Source organism: Haliotis asinina, chromosome 6 (assembly GCF_037392515.1).
Source record: "Haliotis asinina isolate JCU_RB_2024 chromosome 6, JCU_Hal_asi_v2, whole genome shotgun sequence".
NCBI lineage: Eukaryota > Metazoa > Mollusca > Gastropoda > Lepetellida > Haliotidae > Haliotis > Haliotis asinina.
In genome coordinates this window covers 23,612,819-23,632,816 of record NC_090285.1, presented here as the reverse complement: position 1 = coordinate 23,632,816, position 19,998 = coordinate 23,612,819, and the positions used below count along the sequence as shown (strand labels likewise).

At 40.7% G+C, this 19,998-nt stretch overlaps 2 protein-coding genes across 2 annotated transcripts in view; both read right to left on the bottom strand.

Annotated features, from left to right (window-relative positions):
• Positions 1-3,662: 3,662 nt before the first annotated feature.
• Positions 3,663-19,998, bottom strand: part of LOC137288042 (MOXD1 homolog 1-like) — a 76,889-nt gene continuing 60,553 nt past the window's right edge. Inside the window, exon 9 of the mRNA XM_067820402.1 lies at positions 3,663-5,629. Coding sequence (XP_067676503.1) covers positions 4,675-5,629 — 955 coding nt within the window. The 3' untranslated portion in view covers positions 3,663-4,674. The remainder of the gene's footprint in view (positions 5,630-19,998) is intronic.
• On the bottom strand, positions 7,893-18,618 carry LOC137286637 (mucin-2-like; the record flags this gene model as incomplete). Its single annotated transcript, XM_067818602.1, has 11 exons — positions 7,893-7,992; positions 8,239-8,352; positions 10,540-10,653; positions 12,158-12,271; positions 13,948-14,006; positions 14,763-14,839; positions 14,987-15,288; positions 16,878-17,036; positions 17,122-17,341; positions 17,693-17,848; positions 18,291-18,618. Coding segments are annotated over 11 exons (1,743 nt in total), but the record flags the coding sequence as incomplete, so codon positions are not given.

Sequence of the window (19,998 nt, the reverse complement as noted above, 5' to 3'; positions counted from 1 at the left end):
TTCAGGGTCTGTATGACAGACCATTACGTTTGTTATTCGACCAGTTCAAGGGGCGGTAGGGTAGCCTAGTGGTTAAAGCGTTCACTCGTCACCCGAAAACCCGGTTCGACTAAATGAGTCTCAAGAAAGCGGAAATTTGTTGTGTCTTACTTTAAAACTGATAATTCTTACAGTATCTCTCAACTAAAATCATGAAACATGAACATGTTTACGAAATGTAAAAGGAATGCAAGAATTACATATAGCGTTTTACGTTCATTTTGTCAAATTATTGTTGCTACCCCACACCCAGGCCATTCAGTAGATAAACCCACCATCTTCTTTCGAGAAAATAAACGTAAGGAAAAGGTGAAAACGTTTTAGCATTCAGTTTGGTGATTCTCCTCGGTTAAGGATCAAGTCCAAAGTTTTACCAATGTTGTTAGCAAAAACAGCCATGCCTCTCCGTGACAGGTGTACACCGTCGAAGGCATACAGATCCCTTTCTCTGGCGTTGAACTGGGGATGGGGAACCTGTATACCTCCAACACGTCGCACCATGCTGCCAACCCTCCTGTTAAGTTTAGCTCTTGCCCTCTCTAGCTGGGTGGGTCACCTGTTCACAAGCCAGTATCTGCGAGGCAGCATGTCCGACCAGATGATTATGGACTTGGGGAGCAGCAAGCGGATCCGGATCTACAGCTCAATCTCATGAAACAGCTCGCAGGTGGTGACTAGGTCGTTTGACCCTAAGTGAATGACGAGGGTCTTGGGGTGGCTGATGGTCCTGGCCACTTGTCGGTCCACCATCTGCCGTAGTTCTGCCCATGGCATACGTCCCCTCACCAGCCAGAGCATGTTGTCGCTGTCAAGCTGATGGCATCGCTGGTTACTGACTCTCGCTAGGTAACTGGACCCGATCAGCCAAACGGAAACACACGATCACTCAAAGGAGAAGAATGGACCGTACACAATGAAGCCAAAAGGATTATTTATGAACCAGAGATCCTATTAGATTATTATTATATGAAAAATGGAATGCGTATGTAAGTTTTGTAACACTCAGATCCCCATTGACCAAAGTGCTGCATTAGCTCTGAACTTACACCCTTGCACGCTGCAGTGGTAGCTGCTCCTATCCGAAAAGAATGGGATGTATACGAGGAAGTGTCAGTCCCACTGAAAGCAAGTAAGTTATATACTCTACAATATGGTGAAATCTGACCATTTGTCATTTGATTTTGTAACATACCACACATTTCCTTGTTTACTTTGTGCATCATATCAAATATATCTCACGCAAGGGACATCTACGTGTTACAATCTCACCAGAACTTGTATAAAATCCTACAAAGATACTGCTCCCCCATACACTGATGTACTAATCCATGCTAACCATGCGTTGTCTGTCTGGGTTCCAGCAGTATCACGCTGGGGAACACCAGAAATGAGCTTCACACATATGGTACCCATGTAGGGTCCGTAAACGGGCCTTGGTCGTGACGAGCGAACGCTTCACCCACTAGGCTCACTCAAATATCCGCCGTAAAGTGTCCTTTTCTTGGGATAAGTCTCGTCTTCTCTATGTACGACACAAGTGGACAATGGTCCACAATAGCTGTATTCCGGTGCAGGTTACAGAAGTAGCTTTGACGCTCAGGTTCCGAGTGTCCTGCATTGCTGGTTCACAATAATTCTAGATATACATACTACTAACATATTTTACAGTCCTAACCATGATCCTAGAAAGGTTCCACGTATAGGAGAAAACACGTCTCCCAGGGTTTTGGTAGACAATGTAAAACCGGAGGGGGAGGGATTTCCCGACCCCGATTGTTTTACATTGTCTACCAAAACCGAAGAGAAGTACTTTATCTAACATATATAGCATCCATGATGGGTAATTACGATGTAGATGATCATTTACTGAAATTACATAACAATAACTGAAGTCAATTTAATGACTATTATTTAACACCCCAACTTTCGATAGCCCGGTGGTCGCGCGGTATAGCGTGTCTGCCCATGGATGTCACAAATGCGGTTCCAATCCCGGAAAGTATTAGTATTGTGAGTTTAATCTTGAACGATATTTTTCAGTTGATTTCAAACAGTCATCTATCATTTGAATCTTGATGTTCATATGAAGTGAGGACAAGGAAAACCTGGGAAGAGGTCTTTCTAGCGAAAAGTAAAACATATCCCTCCAAAATGTAAACCACCAGATCAGTAGTACCTCATCAGCAATCCTCTGCGTTCCTACTGCAGTGGTCATCAGTGTTCTAAGACTATTCGTGTCCCAGTCGCTTTGTGGACAATCGGATGTGGCCAGTCTTTATGTTCTGGCCAGGTCAAAAGTGCATGCGCCAGTGTTTGTCTCATGTCTCATGTTTGTCATAATATTGGTTGGACCTGTAATCTTGACTGTGATATAAGTTCTGCTGAAGTCAGAAAATAAATGTTTTCTCTGCTGTCATATACATGAATATGTACACAACAAATAGAACAGAAATATATTTGTCAACCAAGTCAGTGAGCCTGACCACCCGATCCCCTTAGTCTCCTCTTACGACAGGCAGAGTCGCCTTTTATGGCAAGCAAGGTTTCTTGAAGGCTTATTCTACCCCGGGACCTTCAAGGGTCGCTGGTCCTTACGAATAAGATTGGGGGAGGGAGTGAGTGTCCGAGTAAGAAAATGAGTGAGTGAGGTTCTATTTACCCTTTATATGAGTGAGTGAGTTTAGGTTTACGTCGCACTCAGCAATATTACAGTTATATGTCGGCGGTCTGTAAATAATCGAGTCTGGACCAGACAATCCAGTGATCAACAACATGAGCATCGATCTGCGCAATTGGGAACCGATGACATGTGTCAACCAAGTCAGCAAGCCTGACCACCCGATCCCGTTAGTCGCCTCTTACGACAAGCTGAGTAGCCTTTTATGGCAAGCATGGGTTGCTGAAGGCCTATTCTACCCCGGGACCTTCACGGGTCTACCCTTTATATAAGTGAGTAAATCAGCATCATTTTTGTAGCTAGCAGCGGCAAAGAAAACACACGAGTGAGCGAGTAAGTGACTGCGACACGCCCATATGACACTGGTATTGATGAAGAGCTCACCCCTGTATGGACTGGACATGTCACCAGCAGCCCGTAGTAACAAGGTATTGCCTTTTACAATAATTCGTCAACGATAATTTGAGAAAATGAACGTAAAACGCTATATGTAATTAATATTGAAGTTTTTGGGTCAGAATTCTTGCATTCCTTTTACATTTCGTAAACATGTTCATATTTCATGATTTTAGTTGAGAGATACTGTAAGAATTATCAGTTTTAAAGTAAGACACAGCAAATTTCCGCTTTCTTGAGACTCATTTAGTTAGAAACCTTGATACTAGTACCACAATTTACTCTTAAATGTAGGACACCAGAAATGGGCTTCACACCTTGTACTCATGTGGGGAATCGAACCGGGTTTTCGGGATGACGAGCCAACGCTTTAACCACTAGGCTACCCTACCGCTCCTTGAACTCGTCGACAAACGTAATAGTCTGTCATACAGACCCAAAAAAGCACATGGAACTCTAGATTTTGTGGCAAGTCCAGATTATGTCGCAAATCTAGATTATATTCCAAGTGTAGATTTCAGTTTCAGCTGATGAAAATGAAGAAGTCTTGTTTGTTTCTTTCTTTTATTCAGCATTGAAAGGGATTGGGCACATATTATTCAACATATTAAAGCCCTCTACCGACAGTTACATGGAAAAATACATGTAATGGACAATGGAACATGGCAAGATACATTACACATTAACTGAAACGCTTATAATAAGTACAATGAATTTATGGACGAGGCTTAAAATATTTTCATTTATAATTTTTGTCAGACTAAGACTGTCGTACAGAATGGTTTTACTATCTAAACGTACTTTTAGGATTTCAAAGCCTTGTGTCAAATTACACCGACAGCTGATATACTTTGGACATTTTAGAAAGAATGGATTGGCGTCTTCCACAAGAGCACCACAAAGGCAAGCTTTACTTTCAGAAAATTGACACGGAAAAGATCAGCATCTAAACAACTACATGAATGTCATAACTTAGTGTGTAGAATAATTATCTTCCTTTCACCAACTAGGAAATATTCAGGAATTTTATCATTTTTTCTGATAACTTAAATTTATACCATTCTTATGAATTGGTGCATTTTATTGTGGGTGAGAGATTACTCCATACATAAGTACAGTCACAGATAAGTGAAAATTAGGGAAATGTGGTTCGGAATTTCGAGATAGCCAAATAAAACTTGTTACTTGTTAAGACCTGAAACGCTCGGGGCTATATTGATAGATAGATTATGAACTGTTATATCTGTAAAATATGTTCATTTCAGAGACTCGTTGTTAGTCTGCAAATATGATATCATATCAAGGTAGACATATGTAGAGTTGTTCTTAACATACAGGAAGTGTAAGCATATACGTATGATTGACAAAGAAACAACATGACAACCTCATCTGCTTCATTTTGACACACAATGCCAAAACGTGTGAAGCAATGCTTGTTCAAATCAACTTGAAGTTACCTTCAGGGAAATAGCCTTTTGAAACTCATATAGAGTTCTTGTTAGATGATATATCTGCATTCTGGGTAGGTCGTATTATCAAATTTATCCAACTGGTTTATCTTCTTACGAAGCAAGACAACTAGTACTGAAGACAAACATGAACGTTATCAGAACGAGGTGGCGATGACTACACTGAAATGAATATGCACCCGTGGTAGGAGGTGTAGCAGCAATTGTCGTCGTTGTAGTGTCAGGTGTAGTTGCCGGTGTTGTGGTGGGTGTAGCAGATATTTCGCAGTTACAGGATTCAAAGCCCAAGAGAAACTTTGCAAAATTATTGAAGTTGGACCTTTCATAGAGATAGCGCCGTCCATATTCCCACTCCGTGCCCTGGAAACACTTGTGCTTCCTCGCAGCCATGTCAGGCTGCACGCACTCCTTGAGGCAGATGCCTATAGTAATACAGTTGCTAGTGATGTTGCTGATCAGAGCGCCGAGTGGATTATCTACAGATACGGGATCTAAGGGATCTAAGCCGGCCCAGTCACAGGTGCTGTTGTTCGGCTTGGCGACCGTGTCGGGGGCTGTCGGGGGTGCCGAGGGGGGTTCAGCGTCTTCACATTGACACGAGCGCCACTTCATCAGAAACGTGACAGTCCTCTTATCCATGGGAGGAGATCTCATCAGAAACCTCCACATGTCACCTTGCAAACACTTGTGCTGCTTTGCCGTCTGAATGGCGTTGTAACATGAGGGCGAACACTTCTCGAACAGGTTACAGTTTTGGTCGATGAGGAAATACAGGCTCAGAAGTTTGGGATCAGTTAACGACAATGCTGCCCTCCAAGGACAACCTTCATATGTGTCCAGCATGTCAAGCATACAGTAATGAATACTCAGGAAGCTGTTGAAGAATAATCTCTTGGCGTTTTGTCGAGGGTAGTAGGTGATGAAGCTGTAGCACATCTCGTTGGACGTCGCGTCGCCATATATTGTTGTCGTTGACTTCTTGGAAGACTCGAACTCACACCGCGTCCGCAGTTCGTCCCCAGGTTGGATCTCAATGGGATCCTTGAATCTGCAGATATACATTACACATGAACAATTCAAAGTTTCATTTACTCTGTTTTTACTTCCGACCGAACTTTAGTGAGTTAGTTAATATGTAACGTCACATCGGCAATATTTCAGCCATATCGTGACGTCAATCATAAATGATAATTATGATTATTACGATTGATATTTGTAAACCATTTTGTTTGACGTCAGTGAGAGTTCTTTTTCTATGGCCACGTCAGAGTAAGCCACGCTGATGCGGAAGCGCAGGTCTTGTAGTTGTAGGTGTAGTTATAGGTGTAGGTGCAGAAGTAGATGTAGGTGAAGGTGTAGGTGAAGGTGTAGCTGTAGCTGTAGCTGTAGCTGTACTTTTAGCTGAAGGTGAAGTTGTAGGAGTAGGTGTAGCTGTAGTTCTAGGTGAAGGTAAAGGTGAAGGTGTAGGTGTAAGTGTAGTTGTAGTTGTAGTTGTAGTTGTAGTTGTAGTTGTAGTTGTAGTTGTAGGTGTAGTTCTGGTTGTAGTTGTAGTTGGAGGTGTAGTTGTAGTTCTAAGTGTAGTTGTAGGTGCAGTTGAAGTTGTAGTTGTAGTTGTAGTTCTAGTTGTAGGTGTACGTGTAGTTGTAGGTGTAGGTGTAGGTGTAGTTGTAGTTGTAGTTGTAGTTGTAGGTGTAGTTGTAGGTGTAGTTGTAGGTGTAGTTGTAGATGTAGGTGTAGTTGTAGTTGTAGTTCTAGTTGCAGTTGTAATTGTAATTGTAGTTGTAGTCGTAGTTGTAGGTGTAGTTGTAGGTGCAGGTGTAGTTGTAGGTGTAGGTGTAGTTGTAGTTGTAGTTGTAGTTGTAGGTGTAGTTGTAGTTGTAGGTGTAGTTGTAGTTGTAGGTGTATGTGTAGGTGTAGTTGTAGTTGTAGTTGTAGTTGTAGGTGTAGGTGTAGTTGTAGGTGTCGTTGTAGGTGTAGGTGTAGGTGTAGTTGTAGTTGTAATTGTACTTGTAGTTGTATGAGTAGTTGTACTTGTAGGTGCAGTTATAGTTGTAGCTGTAGTTGTAATTGTAGGTGTAGTTGTAGTTGTAGTTGTAGGTGTAGGTGTAGTTGCAGTTGTAGTTGTAGTAGTAGTTGTAGTTGTAGTTGTACGTGTAGTTGTAGTTGCAGGTTTTGTTGTAGGTGTAGTTGTAGTTTTAGGTATAGGTGTAGGTGTAGTTGCAGGTGTAGTTGTAGGTGTAGTTGTAGTTGTAGTTGCAGTTGTAGTTGTAGTTGTAGGCATAGGGGTAGTTGTAGGTGTAGTTGTAGTTGTAGGTGTAGTTGTTATTGTAGTTGTAGTTATAGTTGTAGGTGTAGTAGTAGGTGTAGGTGTAGTTGTAGTTGTAGTTGTAGTTGAAGGTGTAGTTGTAGTTGTAGGTGTAGGTGTAGTTGTAGTTGTAGGTGTAGGTGTAGGTGTAGTTGTAGTTGTAGTTGTAGTTGTAGGTGTAGTTGTAGGCGTAGTTGAAGTTGTAGTTGTAGTTGTAGTTCTAGGTGCAGGTGTAGTTGTAGTTGTAGTTGTAGTTGTAGGTGCTGTTGTAGGTGCATTTGTAGTTGTAGTTTTAGGTGTAGGTGTAGGTGTAGGTGTAGGTGTAGGTGTAGGTGTAGGTGTAGTTGTAGGTGTAGTTGTAGGTGTAGTTGTAGGTGTAGGTGTAGGTGTAGGTGTAGGTGTAGGTGTAGTTGTAGGTGTAGTTGCAGTGTAGTTGTAGGTGCAGATGTAGTTGTAGGTGCAGGTGCAGTTGTAGTTGCAGTGTAGGTTAGGTGCAGGTGTAGTTGTAGGTGTACCTGTAGTTGTAGTTGTAGTCGTAGTTGTAATTGTAGTTGTAGTTGTAGTTGTAGTTGTAGTTGTAGTTGTAGTTGTAGTTGTAGTTGTAGTTGTAGTTGTAGTTGCAGTTGTAGTTGTAGGTGTAGGTGTAGTTGTAGTTGCAGTTGTAGTTGTAGGTGTAGGTGTAGTTGTAGGTGTAGTTGTAGGTGTAGTTGTGGTTGTGGTTTTAGTTGTAGTTGTAGGTGTAGTTGTAGTTGTAGTTGTAGTTGTAGATGTAGTTGTGGTTGTGGTTGTAGTTGTAGGTGTAGGAGTAGTTGTAGTTGTAGTTGTAGTTGTAGTTGTAGGTGTAGTTGTTGTAGTTGTAGTTGTAGTTGTACGTGTAGTTGTAGTTGCAGGTGTTGTTGTAGGTGTAGTTGTAGTTTTAGGTATAGGTGTAGGTGTAGTTGTAGGTGTAGTTGTAGTTCTAAGTGTAGTTGTAGGTGTAGTTGAAGTTGTAGTTGTAGTTGTAGTTCTAGTTGTAGGTGTACGTGTAGTTGTAGGTGTAGGTGTAGTTGTAGTTGTAGTTGTAGTTGTAGTTGTAGGTGTAGGTGTAGGTGTAGTTGTAGGTGTAGCTGTAGGTGTAGTTGTAGATGTAGGTGTAGTTGTAGTTGTAGTTCTAGTTGTAGTTGTAATTGTAATTGTAGTTATAGTCGTAGTTGTAGGTGTAGTTGTAGGTGTAGTTGTAGTTGTAGGTGTAGTTGTAGTTGTAGGTGTATGTGTAGGTGTAGTTGTAGTAGTAGTTGTAGTTGTAGGTGTAGGTGTAGTTGTAGGTGTCGCTGTAGGTGTAGGTGTAGGTGTAGTTGTAGTTGTAATTGTACTTGTAGTTGTAGGAGTAGTTGTACTTGTAGGTGCAGTTATAGTTGTAGCTGTAGTTGTAATTGTAGGTGTAGTTGTAGTTGTAGTTGTAGTTGTAGATGTAGTTGTAGTTGTCTCTGTAGTTGTAGTTGTAGTTCTATTTGTAGCTGTAGGTGTAGGTGTAGTTGCAGTTGTAGTTGTAGTAGTAGTTGTAGTTGTAGTTGTACGTGTAGTTGTAGTTGCAGGTGTTGTTGTAGGTGTAGTTGTAGTTTTAGGTATAGGTGTAGGTGTAGTTGCAGGTGTAGTTGTCGGTGTAGTTGTAGTTGTAGTTGCAGTTGTAGTTATAGTTGTAGGTATAGGGGTAGTTGTAGGTGTAGGTGTAGTTGTAGGTGTAGTTGTTACTTTAGTTGTAGTTATAGTTGTAGGTGTAGTAGTAGGTGTAGGTGTAGTTGTAGTTGTAGTTGTAGTTGTAGGTGTAGTTGAAGTTGTAGTTGTAGGTGTAGGTGTAGTTGTAGTTGTAGGTGTAGGTGTAGTTGTAGTTGTAGTTGTAGTTGTAGGTGTAGGTGTAGTTGTAGTTGTAGTTGTAGTTGGAGGTGTAGTTGTAGGCGTAGTTGAAGTTGTACTTGTAGTTGTAGGTGTAGTTGTAGGTGCAGGTGTAGTTGTAGTTGTAGTTGTAGTTGTAGGTGCAGTTGTAGGTGCATTTGTAGTTGTAGTTGTAGTTTTAGGTGTACGTGTAAGTGTAGTTGTTGTTGTAGTTGTAGTTGTAGTTGTAGTTGTAGGTGTAGGTGTAGTTGTAGTTGTAGTTGTAGTTGTAGGTGTAGGTGTAGGTGTAGGTGTAGTTGTAGTTGTAGGTGTAGCTGTAGTTGTAGGTGTAGTTGTAGGTGTAGTTGTGGTTGTGGTTGTAGTTGTAGTTGTAGGTGTAGTTGTAGTTGTAGTTGTAGTTGCAGTGTAGTTGTAGGTGCAGATGTAGTTGTAGTTGTAGTTCTAGTTGTAGGTGCAGTTGTAGGTGCATTTGTAGTTGTAGTTGTAGTTGTAGTTGTAGGTGTAATTGTAGTTGTAGTTGTAGTTGTAGTTGTAGGTGTAGTTGTAGGCGTAGTTGAAGTTGTAGTTGTAGTTGTAGTTGTAGTTGTAGCTGCAGGTGTAGTTGTAGTTGTAGTTGTAGTTGTAGGTGCTGTTGTAGGTGCATTTGTAGTTGTAGTTGTAGTTGTAGTTTTAGGTGTAGGTGTAGGTGTAGTTGTAGGTGTAGGTGTAAGTGTAGGTGTTGGTGTAGGTGTAGGTGTAGTTGTAGGTGTAGTTGTAGGTGTAGTTGTAGGTGTAGTTGTAGGTGTAGGTGTAGGTGTAGGTGTAGTAGTAGGTGTAGTTGTAGTTGTAGTTGTAGTTGTAGTTGTAGGTGTAGGTGTAGGTGTAGTTATAGTTGTAGGTGTAGTTGTAGTTGTGGGTGTAGTTGTAGGTGTAGTTGTGGTTGTGGTTGTAGTTGTAGTTGTAGGTGAAGTTGTAGTTGCAGTGTAGTTGTAGGTGCAGATGTAGTTGTAGGTGCAGGTGTAGTTGTAGTTGCAGTGTAGGTTTAGGTGCAGGTGTAGTTGTAGGTGTACGTGTAGTTGTAGTTGTAGTCGTAGTTGTAATTGTAGTTGTAGGTGTAGTTGTAGTTGTAGTTGTAGGTGTAATTGTAGTTGTAGTTGTAGTTGTAGTTGTAGTTGTAGTTGGAGTTGTAGTTGCAGTTGTAGTTGTAGTTGTAGGTGTAGTTGTAGTTCTAGTTGTTGTTGTAGGTGTACGTGTAGTTGTAGGTGTAGTTGTAGGTGCAGTTGTGGTTGTGGTTTTAGTTGTAGTTGTAGTTGTAGTTGTGGTTGTGGTTGTAGTTGTAGGTGTAGGTGTAGTTGTAGTTGTAGTTGTAGTTGTAGGTGTAGTTGTAGTTGTAGTTGTAGTTGTAGTTGTACGTGTAGTTGTAGTTGCAGGTGTTGTTGTAGGTGTAGTTGTAGTTTTAGGTATAGGTGTAGGTGTAGTTGTTGGTGTAGTTGTAGTTGTAGTTGTAGTTGTAGTTGTAGTTGTAGTTGTAGTTGTAGGTGTAGGTGTAGGTGTAGGTGTATGTGTAGTTGTAGGTGTAGTTGTTGGTGTCGTTGTAGCTGTAGGTGTAGGTGTAGTTGTAGGTGTAGGTGTAGTTGTAGTTGTAGGTGTAGGTGTAGGTGTAGGTGTAGGTGTAGTTGTAGTTGTAGTTGTAGGTGTAGTTGTAGGCGTAGTTGAAGTTGTAGTTGTAGTTATAGGTGTAGTTGTAGGTGCAGGTGTAGTTGTAGTTGTAGTTGTAGTAGTAGTTGTAGTTGTAATTGTACTTGTAGTTGTAGGAGTAGTTGTACTTGTAGGTGCAGTTATAGTTGTAGCTGTAGTTGTAATTGTAGGTGTAGTTGTAGTTGTAGTTGTAGTTGTAGATGTAGTTGTAGTTGTTTCTGTAGTTGTAGTTGTAGTTGTATTTGCAGTTGTAGGTGTAGGTGTAGTTGCAGTTGTAGTTGTAGTAGTAGTTGTAGTTGTAGTTGTACTTGTAGTTGTAGTTGCAGGTGTAGTTGTAGTTGCAGGTGTTGTTGTAGGTGTAGTTGTAGGTGTCGTTGTAGCTGTAGGTGTAGGTGTAGTTGTAGGTGTAGGTGTAGTTGTAGTTGTAGGTGTAGGTGTAGGTGTAGTTGTAGTTGTAGTTGTAGTTGTAGGTGTAGTTGTAGGCGTAGTTGAAGTTGTAGTTGCAGTTGTAGTTGTAGTTGTAGCTGCAGGTGTAGTTGTAGTTGTAGTTGTAGTTGTAGGTGCTGTTGTAGGTGCATTTGTAGTTGTAGTTGTAGTTTTAGGTGTAGGTGTAGGTGTAGTTGTAGGTGTAGGTGAAAGTGTAGGTGTTGGTGTAGGTGTAGGTGTAGTTGTAGGTGTAGTTGTAGGTGTAGTTGTAGGTGTAGTTGTAGGTGTAGGTGTAGGTGTAGGTGTAGTAGTAGGTGTAGTTGTAGTTGTAGTTGTAGTTGTAGTTGTAGGTGTAGGTGTAGGTGTAGTTATAGTTGTAGGTGTAGTTGTAGTTGTGGGTGTAGTTGTAGGTGTAGTTGTGGTTGTGGTTGTAGTTGTAGTTGTAGGTGAAGTTGTAGTTGTAGTGTAGTTGTAGGTGCAGATGTAGTTGTAGGTGCAGGTGTATTTGTAGTTGCAGTGTAGGTTTAGGTGCAGGTGTAGTTGTAGGTGTACGTGTAGTTGTAGTTGTAGTCGTAGTTGTAAATGTAGTTGTAGGTGTAGTTGTACTTGTAGTTGTAGGTGTAGTTGTAGTTGTAGTTGTAGTTGGAGTTGGAGTTGTAGTTGCAGTTGCAGTTGTAGTTGTAGGTGTAGTTGTAGTTGTAGTTGTAGTTGTAGGTGTAGGTGTAGTTGTAGGTGTAGTTGTAGGTGTAGTTGTGGTTGTGGTTTTAGTTGTAGTTGTAGTTGTAGTTGTAGTTGTAGTTGTAGATGTAGTTGTGGTTGTGGTTGTAGTTGTAGGTGTAGGTGTAGTTGTAGTTGTAGTTGTAGTTGTAGGTGTAGTTGTAGTTGTAGTTGTAGTTGTAGTTGTACGTGTAGTTGTAGTTGCAGGTGTTGTTGTAGGTGTAGTTGTAGTTTTAGGTATAGGTGTAGGTGTAGTTGTTGGTGTAGTTGTAGTTGTAGTTGTAGTTGTAGTTGTAGTTGTAGTTGTAGTTGTAGTTGTAGGTGTAGGTGTAGGTGTAGGTGTAGTTGTAGGTGTAGTTGTTGGTGTCGTTGTAGCTGTAGGTGTAGGTGTAGTTGTAGGTGTAGTTGTAGTTGTAGTTGTAGGTGTAGGTGTAGGTGTAGTTGTAGGTGTAGTTGTAGTTGTAGTTGTAGGTGTAGTTGTAGGCGTAGTTGAAGTTGTAGTTGTAGTTATAGGTGTAGTTGTAGGTGCAGGTGTAGTTGTAGTTGTAGTTGTAGTAGTAGTTGTAGTTGTAATTGTACTTGTAGTTGTAGGAGTAGTTGTACTTGTAGGTGCAGTTATAGTTGTATCTGTAGTTGTAATTGTAGGTGTAGTTGTAGTTGTAGTTGTAGTTGTAGATGTAGTTGTAGTTGTTTCTGTAGTTGTAGTTGTAGTTGTATTTGTAGTTGTAGGTGTAGGTGTAGTTGCAGTTGTAGTTGTAGTAGTAGTTGTAGTTGTAGTTGTACGTGTAGTTGTAGTTGCAGGTGTAGTTGTAGTTGCAGGTGTTGTTGTAGGTGTAGTTGTAGGTGTCGTTGTAGCTGTAGGTGTAGGTGTAGTTGTAGGTGTAGGTGTAGTTGTAGTTGTAGGTGTAGGTGTAGGTGTAGTTGTAGTTGTAGTTGTAGTTGTAGGTGTAGTTGTAGGCGTAGTTGAAGTTGTAGTTGTAGTTGTAGTTGTAGTTGTAGCTGCAGGTGTAGTTGTAGTTGTAGTTGTAGTTGTAGGTGCTGTTGTAGGTGCATTTGTAGTTGTAGTTGTAGTTTTAGGTTTAGGTGTAGGTGTAGTTGTAGGTGTAGGTGTAAGTGTAGGTGTTGGTGTAGGTGTAGGTGTAGTTGTAGGTGTAGTTGTAGGTGTAGTTGTAGGTGTAGTTGTAGGTGTAGGTGTAGGTGTAGGTGTAGTAGTAGGTGTAGTTGTAGTTGTAGTTGTAGTTGTAGTTGTAGGTGTAGGTGTAGGTGTAGTTATAGTTGTAGGTGTAGTTGTAGTTGTGGGTGTAGTTGTAGGTGTAGTTGTGGTTGTGGTTGTAGTTGTAGTTGTAGGTGAAGTTGTAGTTGCAGTGTAGTTGTAGGTGCAGATGTAGTTGTAGGTGCAGGTGTAGTTGTAGTTGCAGTGTAGGTTTAGGTGCAGGTGTAGTTGTAGGTGTACGTGTAGTTGTAGTTGTAGTCGTAGTTGTAATTGTAGTTGTAGGTGTAGTTGTAGTTGTAGTTGTAGGTGTAATTGTAGTTGTAGTTGTAGTTGTAGTTGTAGTTGTAGTTGGAGTTGTAGTTGCAGTTGTAGTTGTAGTTGTAGGTGTAGTTGTAGTTCTAGTTGTTGTTGTAGGTGTACGTGTAGTTGTAGGTGTAGTTGTAGGTGCAGTTGTGGTTGTGGTTTTAGTTGTAGTTGTAGTTGTAGTTGTAGTTGTAATTGTAGTTGTAGATGTAGTTGTGGTTGTGGTTGTAGTTGTAGGTGTAGGTGTAGTTGTAGTTGTAGTTGTAGTTGTAGGTGTAGTTGTAGTTGTAGTTGTAGTTGTAGTTGTACGTGTAGTTGTAGTTGCAGGTGTTGTTGTAGGTGTAGTTGTAGTTTTAGGTATAGGTGTAGGTGTAGTTGTTGGTGTAGTTGTAGTTGTAGTTGTAGTTGTAGTTGTAGTTGTAGTTGTAGTTGTAGTTGTAGGTGTAGGTGTAGGTGTAGGTGTAGGTGTAGTTGTAGGTGTAGTTGTTAGTGTCGTTGTAGCTGTAGGTGTAGGTGTAGTTGTAGGTGTAGGTGTAGTTGTAGTTGTAGATGTAGTTGTAGTTGTTTCTGTAGTTGTAGTTGTAGTTGTGTTTGTAGTTGTAGGTGTAGGTGTAGTTGCAGTTGTAGTTGTAGTAGTAGTTGTAGTTGTAGTTGTACTTGTAGTTGTAGTTGCAGGTGTAGTTGTAGTTGCAGGTGTTGTTGTAGGTGTAGTTGTAGGTGTCGTTGTAGCTGTAGGTGTAGGAGTAGTTGTAGGTGTAGGTGTAGTTGTAGTTGTAGGTGTAGGTGTAGGTGTAGTTGTAGTTGTAGTTGTAGTTGTAGGTGTAGTTGTAGGCGTAGTTGAAGTTGTAGTTGCAGTTGTAGTTGTAGTTGTAGCTGCAGGTGTAGTTGTAGTTGTAGTTGTAGTTGTAGGTGCTGTTGTAGGTGCATTTGTAGTTGTAGTTGTAGTTTTAGGTGTAGGTGTAGGTGTAGTTGTAGGTGTAGGTGTAAGTGTAGGTGTTGGTGTAGGTGTAGGTGTAGTTGTAGGTGTAGTTGTAGGTGTAGTTGTAGGTGTAGTTGTAGGTGTAGGTGTAGTTGTAGTTGTAGGTGTAGGTGTAGGTGTAGTTATAGTTGTAGGTGTAGTTGTAGTTGTGGGTGTAGTTGTAGGTGTAGTTGTGGTTGTGGTTGTAGTTGTAGTTGTAGGTGAAGTTGTAGTTGCAGTGTAGTTGTAGGTGCAGATGTAGTTGTAGGTGCAGGTGTAGTTGTAGTTGCAGTGTAGGTTTAGGTGCAGGTGTAGTTGTAGGTGTACGTGTAGTTGTAGTTGTAGTCGTAGTTGTAAATGTAGTTGTAGGTGTAGTTGTACTTGTAGTTGTAGGTGAAGTTGTAGTTGCAGTGTAGTTGTAGGTGCAGATGTAGTTGTAGGTGCAGGTGTAGTTGTAGTTGCAGTGTAGGTTTAGGTGCAGGTGTAGTTGTAGGTGTACGTGTAGTTGTAGTTGTAGTCGTAGTTGTAAATGTAGTTGTAGGTGTAGTTGTACTTGTAGTTGTAGGTGTAGTTGTAGTTGTAGTTGTAGTTGTAGTTGGAGTTGGAGTTGTAGTTGCAGTTGTAGTTGTAGTTGTAGGTGTAGTTGTAGTTGTAGTTGTAGTTGTAGGTGTAGGTGTAGTTGTAGGTGTAGTTGTAGGTGTAGTTGTGGTTGTGGTTTTAGTTGTAGTTGTAGTTGTAGTTGTAGTTGTAGTTGTAGATGTAGTTGTGGTTGTGGTTGTAGTTGTAGGTGTAGGTGTAGTTGTAGTTGTAGTTGTAGTTGTAGGTGTAGTTGCAGTTGTAGTTGTAGTTGTAGTTGTACGTGTAGTTGTAGTTGCAGGTGTTGTTGTAGGTGTAGTTGTAGTTTTAGGTATAGGTGTAGGTGTAGTTGTTGGTGTAGTTGTAGTTGTAGTTGTAGTTGTAGTTGTAGTTGTAGTTGTAGTTGTAGGTGTAGGTGTAGGTGTAGGTGTAGTTGTAGGTGTAGTTGTTGGTGTCGTTGTAGCTGTAGGTTTAGGTGTAGTTGTAGGTGTAGTTGTAGTTGTAGTTGTAGGTGTAGGTGTAGGTGTAGTTGTAGGTGTAGTTGTAGTTGTAGTTGTAGGTGTAGTTGTAGGCGTAGTTGAAGTTGTAGTTGTAGTTATAGGTGTAGTTGTAGGTGCAGGTGTAGTTGTAGTTGTAGTTGTAGTAGTAGTTGTAGTTGTAATTGTACTTGTAGTTGTAGGAGTAGTTGTACTTGTAGGTGCAGTTATAGTTGTATCTGTAGTTGTAATTGTAGGTGTAGTTGTAGTTGTAGTTGTAGTTGTAGATGTAGTTGTAGTTGTTTCTGTAGTTGTAGTTGTAGTTGTATTTGTAGTTGTAGGTGTAGGTGTAGTTGCAGTTGTAGTTGTAGTAGTAGTTGTAGTTGTAGTTGTACGTGTAGTTGTAGTTGCAGGTGTAGTTGTAGTTGCAGGTGTTGTTGTAGGTGTAGTTGTAGGTGTCGTTGTAGCTGTAGGTGTAGGTGTAGTTGTAGGTGTAGGTGTAGTTGTAGTTGTAGGTGTAGGTGTAGGTGTAGTTGTAGTTGTAGTTGTAGTTGTAGGTGTAGTTGTAGGCGTAGTTGAAGTTGTAGTTGTAGTTGTAGTTGTAGTTGTAGCTGCAGGTGTAGTTGTAGTTGTAGTTGTAGTTGTAGGTGCTGTTGTAGGTGCATTTGTAGTTGTAGTTGTAGTTTTAGGTTTAGGTGTAGGTGTAGTTGTAGGTGTAGGTGTAAGTGTAGGTGTTGGTGTAGGTGTAGGTGTAGTTGTAGGTGTAGTTGTAGGTGTAGTTGTAGGTGTAGTTGTAGGTGTAGGTGTAGGTGTAGGTGTAGTAGTAGGTGTAGTTGTAGTTGTAGTTGTAGTTGTAGTTGTAGGTGTAGGTGTAGGTGTAGGTGTAGTTATAGTTGTAGGTGTAGTTGTAGTTGTGGGTGTAGTTGTAGGTGTAGTTGTGGTTGTGGTTGTAGTTGTAGTTGTAGGTGAAGTTGTAGTTGCAGTGTAGTTGTAGGTGCAGATGTAGTTGTAGGTGCAGGTGTAGTTGTAGTTGCAGTGTAGGTTTAGGTGCAGGTGTAGTTGTAGGTGTACGTGTAGTTGTAGTTGTAGTCGTAGTTGTAATTGTAGTTGTGGGTGTAGTTGTAGTTGTAGTTGTAGGTGTAGTTGTAGTTGTAGTTGTCGTTGTAGTTGTAGTTGTAGTTGGAGTTGTAGTTGCAGTTGTAGTTGTAGTTGTAGGTGTAGTTGTAGTTGTAGTTGTAGTTGTAGGTGTAGGTGTAGTTGTAGGTGTAGTTGTAGGTGTAGTTGTGGTTGTGGTTTTAGTTGTAGTTGTAGTTGTAGTTGTAGTTGTAGATGTAGTTGTGGTTGTGGTTGTAGTTGTAGGTGTAGGTGTAGTTGTAGTTGTAGTTGTAGTTGTAGTTGTAGGTGTAGTTGTAGTTGTGGGTGTAGTTGTAGGTGTAGTTGTGGTTGTGGTTGTAGTTGTAGTTGTAGGTGAAGTTGTAGTTGCAGTGTAGTTGTAGGTGCAGATGTAGTTGTAGGTGCAGGTGTAGTTGTAGTTGCAGTGTAGGTTTAGGTGCAGGTGTAGTTGTAGGTGTACGTGTAGTTGTAGTTGTAGTCGTAGTTGTAAATGTAGTTGTAGGTGTAGTTGTACTTGTAGTTGTAGGTGTAGTTGTAGTTGTAGTTGTAGTTGTAGTTGGAGTTGGAGTTGTAGTTGCAGTTGTAGTTGTAGTTGTAGGTGTAGTTGTAGTTGTAGTTGTAGTTGTAGGTGTAGGTGTAGTTGTAGGTGTAGTTGTAGGTGTAGTTGTGGTTGTGGTTTTAGTTGTAGTTGTAGTTGTAGTTGTAGTTGTAGTTGTAGATGTAGTTGTGGTTGTGGTTGTAGTTGTAGGTGTAGGTGTAGTTGTAGTTGTAGTTGTAGTTGTAGGTGTAGTTGTAGTTGTAGTTGTAGTTGTAGTTGTACGTGTAGTTGTAGTTGCAGGTGTTGTTGTAGGTGTAGTTTTTAGTTTTAGGTATAGGTGTAGGTGTAGTTGTTGGTGTAGTTGTAGTTGTAGTTGTAGTTGTAGTTGTAGTTGTAGTTGTAGTTGTAGTTGTAGGTGTAGGTGTAGGTGTAGGTGTAGTTGTAGGTGTAGTTGTTGGTGTCGTTGTAGGTGTAGGTGTAGGTGTAGTTGTAGGTGTAGGTGTAGTTGTAGTTGTAGGTGTAGGTGTAGGTGTAGTTGTAGGTGTAGTTGTAGTTGTAGTTGTAGGTGTAGTTGTAGGCGTAGTTGAAGTTGTAGTTGTAGTTATAGGTGTAGTTGTAGGTGCAGGTGTAGTTGTAGTTGTAGTTGTAGTAGTAGTTGTAGTTGTAATTGTACTTGTAGTTGTAGGAGTAGTTGTACTTGTAGGTGCAGTTATAGTTGTATCTGTAGTTGTAATTGTAGGTGTAGTTGTAGTTGTAGTTGTAGTTGTAGATGTAGTTGTAGTTGTTTCTGTAGTTGTAGTTGTAGTTGTATTTGTAGTTGTAGGTGTAGGTGTAGTTGCAGTTGTAGTTGTAGTAGTAGTTGTAGTTGTAGTTGTACGTGTAGTTGTAGTTGCAGGTGTAGTTGTAGTTGCAGGTGTTGTTGTAGGTGTAGTTGTAGGTGTCCTTGTAGCTGTAGGTGTAGGTGTAGTTGTAGGTGTAGGTGTAGTTGTAGTTGTAGGTGTAGGTGTAGATGTAGTTGTAGTTGTAGTTGTAGTTGTAGGTGTAGTTGTAGGCGTAGTTGAAGTTGTAGTTGTAGTTGTAGTTGTAGTTGTAGCTGCAGGTGTAGTTGTAGTTGTAGTTGTAGTTGTAGGTGCTGTTGTAGGTGCATTTGTAGTTGTAGTTGTAGTTTTAGGTTTAGGTGTAGGTGTAGTTGTAGGTGTAGGTGTAAGTGTAGGTGTTGGTGTAGGTGTAGGTGTAGTTGTAGGTGTAGTTGTAGGTGTAGTTGTAGGTGTAGTTGTAGGTGTAGGTGTAGGTGTAGGTGTAGTAGTAGGTGTAGTTGTAGTTGTAGTTGTAGTTGTAGTTGCAGGTGTAGGTGTAGGTGTAGTTATAGTTGTAGGTGTAGTTGTAGTTGTAGGTGTAGTTGTGGTTGTGGTTGTAGTTGTAGTTGTAGGTGAAGTTGTAGTTGCAGTGTAGTTGTAGGTGCAGATGTAGTTGTAGGTGCAGGTGTAGTTGTAGTTGCAGTGTAGGTTTAGGTGCAGGTGTAGTTGTAGGTGTACGTGTAGTTGTAGTTGTAGTCGTAGTTGTAATTGTAGTTGTAGGTGTAGTTGTAGTTGTAGTTGTAGGTGTAGTTGTAGTTGTAGTTGTCGTTGTAGTTGTAGTTGTAGTTGGAGTTGTAGTTGCAGTTGTAGGTGTAGTTGTAAGTGTAGTTGTAGTTGTAGTTGTAGGTGTAGGTGTAGTTGTAGGTGTAGTTGTAGGTGTAGTTGTGGTTGTGGTTTTAGTTGTAGTTGTAGTTGTAGTTGTAGTTGTAGATGTAGTTGTGGTTGTGGTTGTAGTTGTAGGTGTAGGTGTAGTTGTAGTTGTCGTTGTAGGTGTAGTTGTAGTTGTTGTTGTAGTTGTAGGTGTAGTTGTAGTTGTAGTTGTAGTTGTAGTTGTAGTTGTACGTGTAGTTGTAGTTGCAGGTGTTGTTGTAGGTGTAGTTGTAGTTTTAGGTATAGGTGTAGGTGTAGTTGTTGGTGTAGTTGTAGTTGTAGTTGTAGTTGTAGTTGTAGTTGTAGTTGTAGTTGTAGGTGTAGGTGTAGGTGTAGGTGTAGGTGTAGTTGTAGGTGTAGTCGTTGGTGTCGTTGTAGCTGTAGGTGTAGGAGTAGTTGTAGGTGTAGGTGTAGTTGTACTTGTAGGTGTAGGTGTAGGTGTAGGTGTAGTTGTAGTTGTAGTTGTAGGTGTAGTTGTAGGCGTAGTTGAAGTTGTAGTTGTAGTTATAGGTGTAGTTGTAGGTGCAGGTGTAGTTGTAGTTGTAGTTGTAGTAGTAGTTGTAGTTGTAATTGTACTTGTAGTTGTAGGAGTAGTTGTACTTGTAGGTGCAGTTATAGTTGTAGCTGTAGTTGTAATTGTAGGTGTAGTTGTAGTTGTAGTTGTAGTTGTAGATGTAGTTGTAGTTGTTTCTGTAGTTGTAGTTGTAGTTGTATTTGTAGTTGTAGGTGTAGGTGTAGTTGCAGTTGCAGTTGTAGTAGTAGTTGTAGTTGTAGTTGTACGTGTAGTTGTAGTTACAGGTGTTGTTGTAGGTGTAGTTGTAGTTTTAGGTATAGGTGTAGGTGTAGTTGCAGGTGTAGTTGTAGGTGTAGTTGTAGTTGTAGTTGCAGTTGTAGTTGTAGTTGTTGGTATAGGGGTAGTTGTAGGTGTAGGTGTAGTTGTAGGTGTAGTTGTTACTGTACTTGTAGTTGTAGTTGTAGGTGTAGTAGTAGGTGTAGGTGTAGTTGTAGTTGTAGTTGTAGTTGTAGGTGTAGTTGTAGTTGTAGTTGTAGTTGTAGTTGTAGTTGTAGTTGTAGTTGTAGGTGTAGGTGTAGTTGTAGTTGTAGGTGTAGGTGTAGTTGTAGTTGTAGTTGTAGTTGTAGGTGTAGGTGTAGTTGTAGTTGTAGTTGTAGTTGTAGGTGTAGTTGTAGGCGTAGTTGAAGTTGTACTTGTAGTTGTAGGTGTAGTTGTAGGTGCAGGTGTAGTTGTAGTTGTAGTTGTAGTTGTAGGTGCAGTTGTAGGTGCATTTGTAGTTGTAGTTGTAGTTTTAGGTGTAGGTGTAAGTGTAGTTGTTGCTGTAGTTGTAGTTGTAGTTGTAGGTGTAGGTGTAGTTGTAGTTGTAGTTGTAGTTGTAGGTGTAGGTGTAGGTGTAGTTGTAGTTGTAGTTGTAGTTGCAGTGTAGTTGTAGGTGCAGATGTAGTTGTAGGTGCAGGTGTAGTTGTAGGTGAAGTTGTAGGTGTAGTCGTAGTTTTAGGTGTA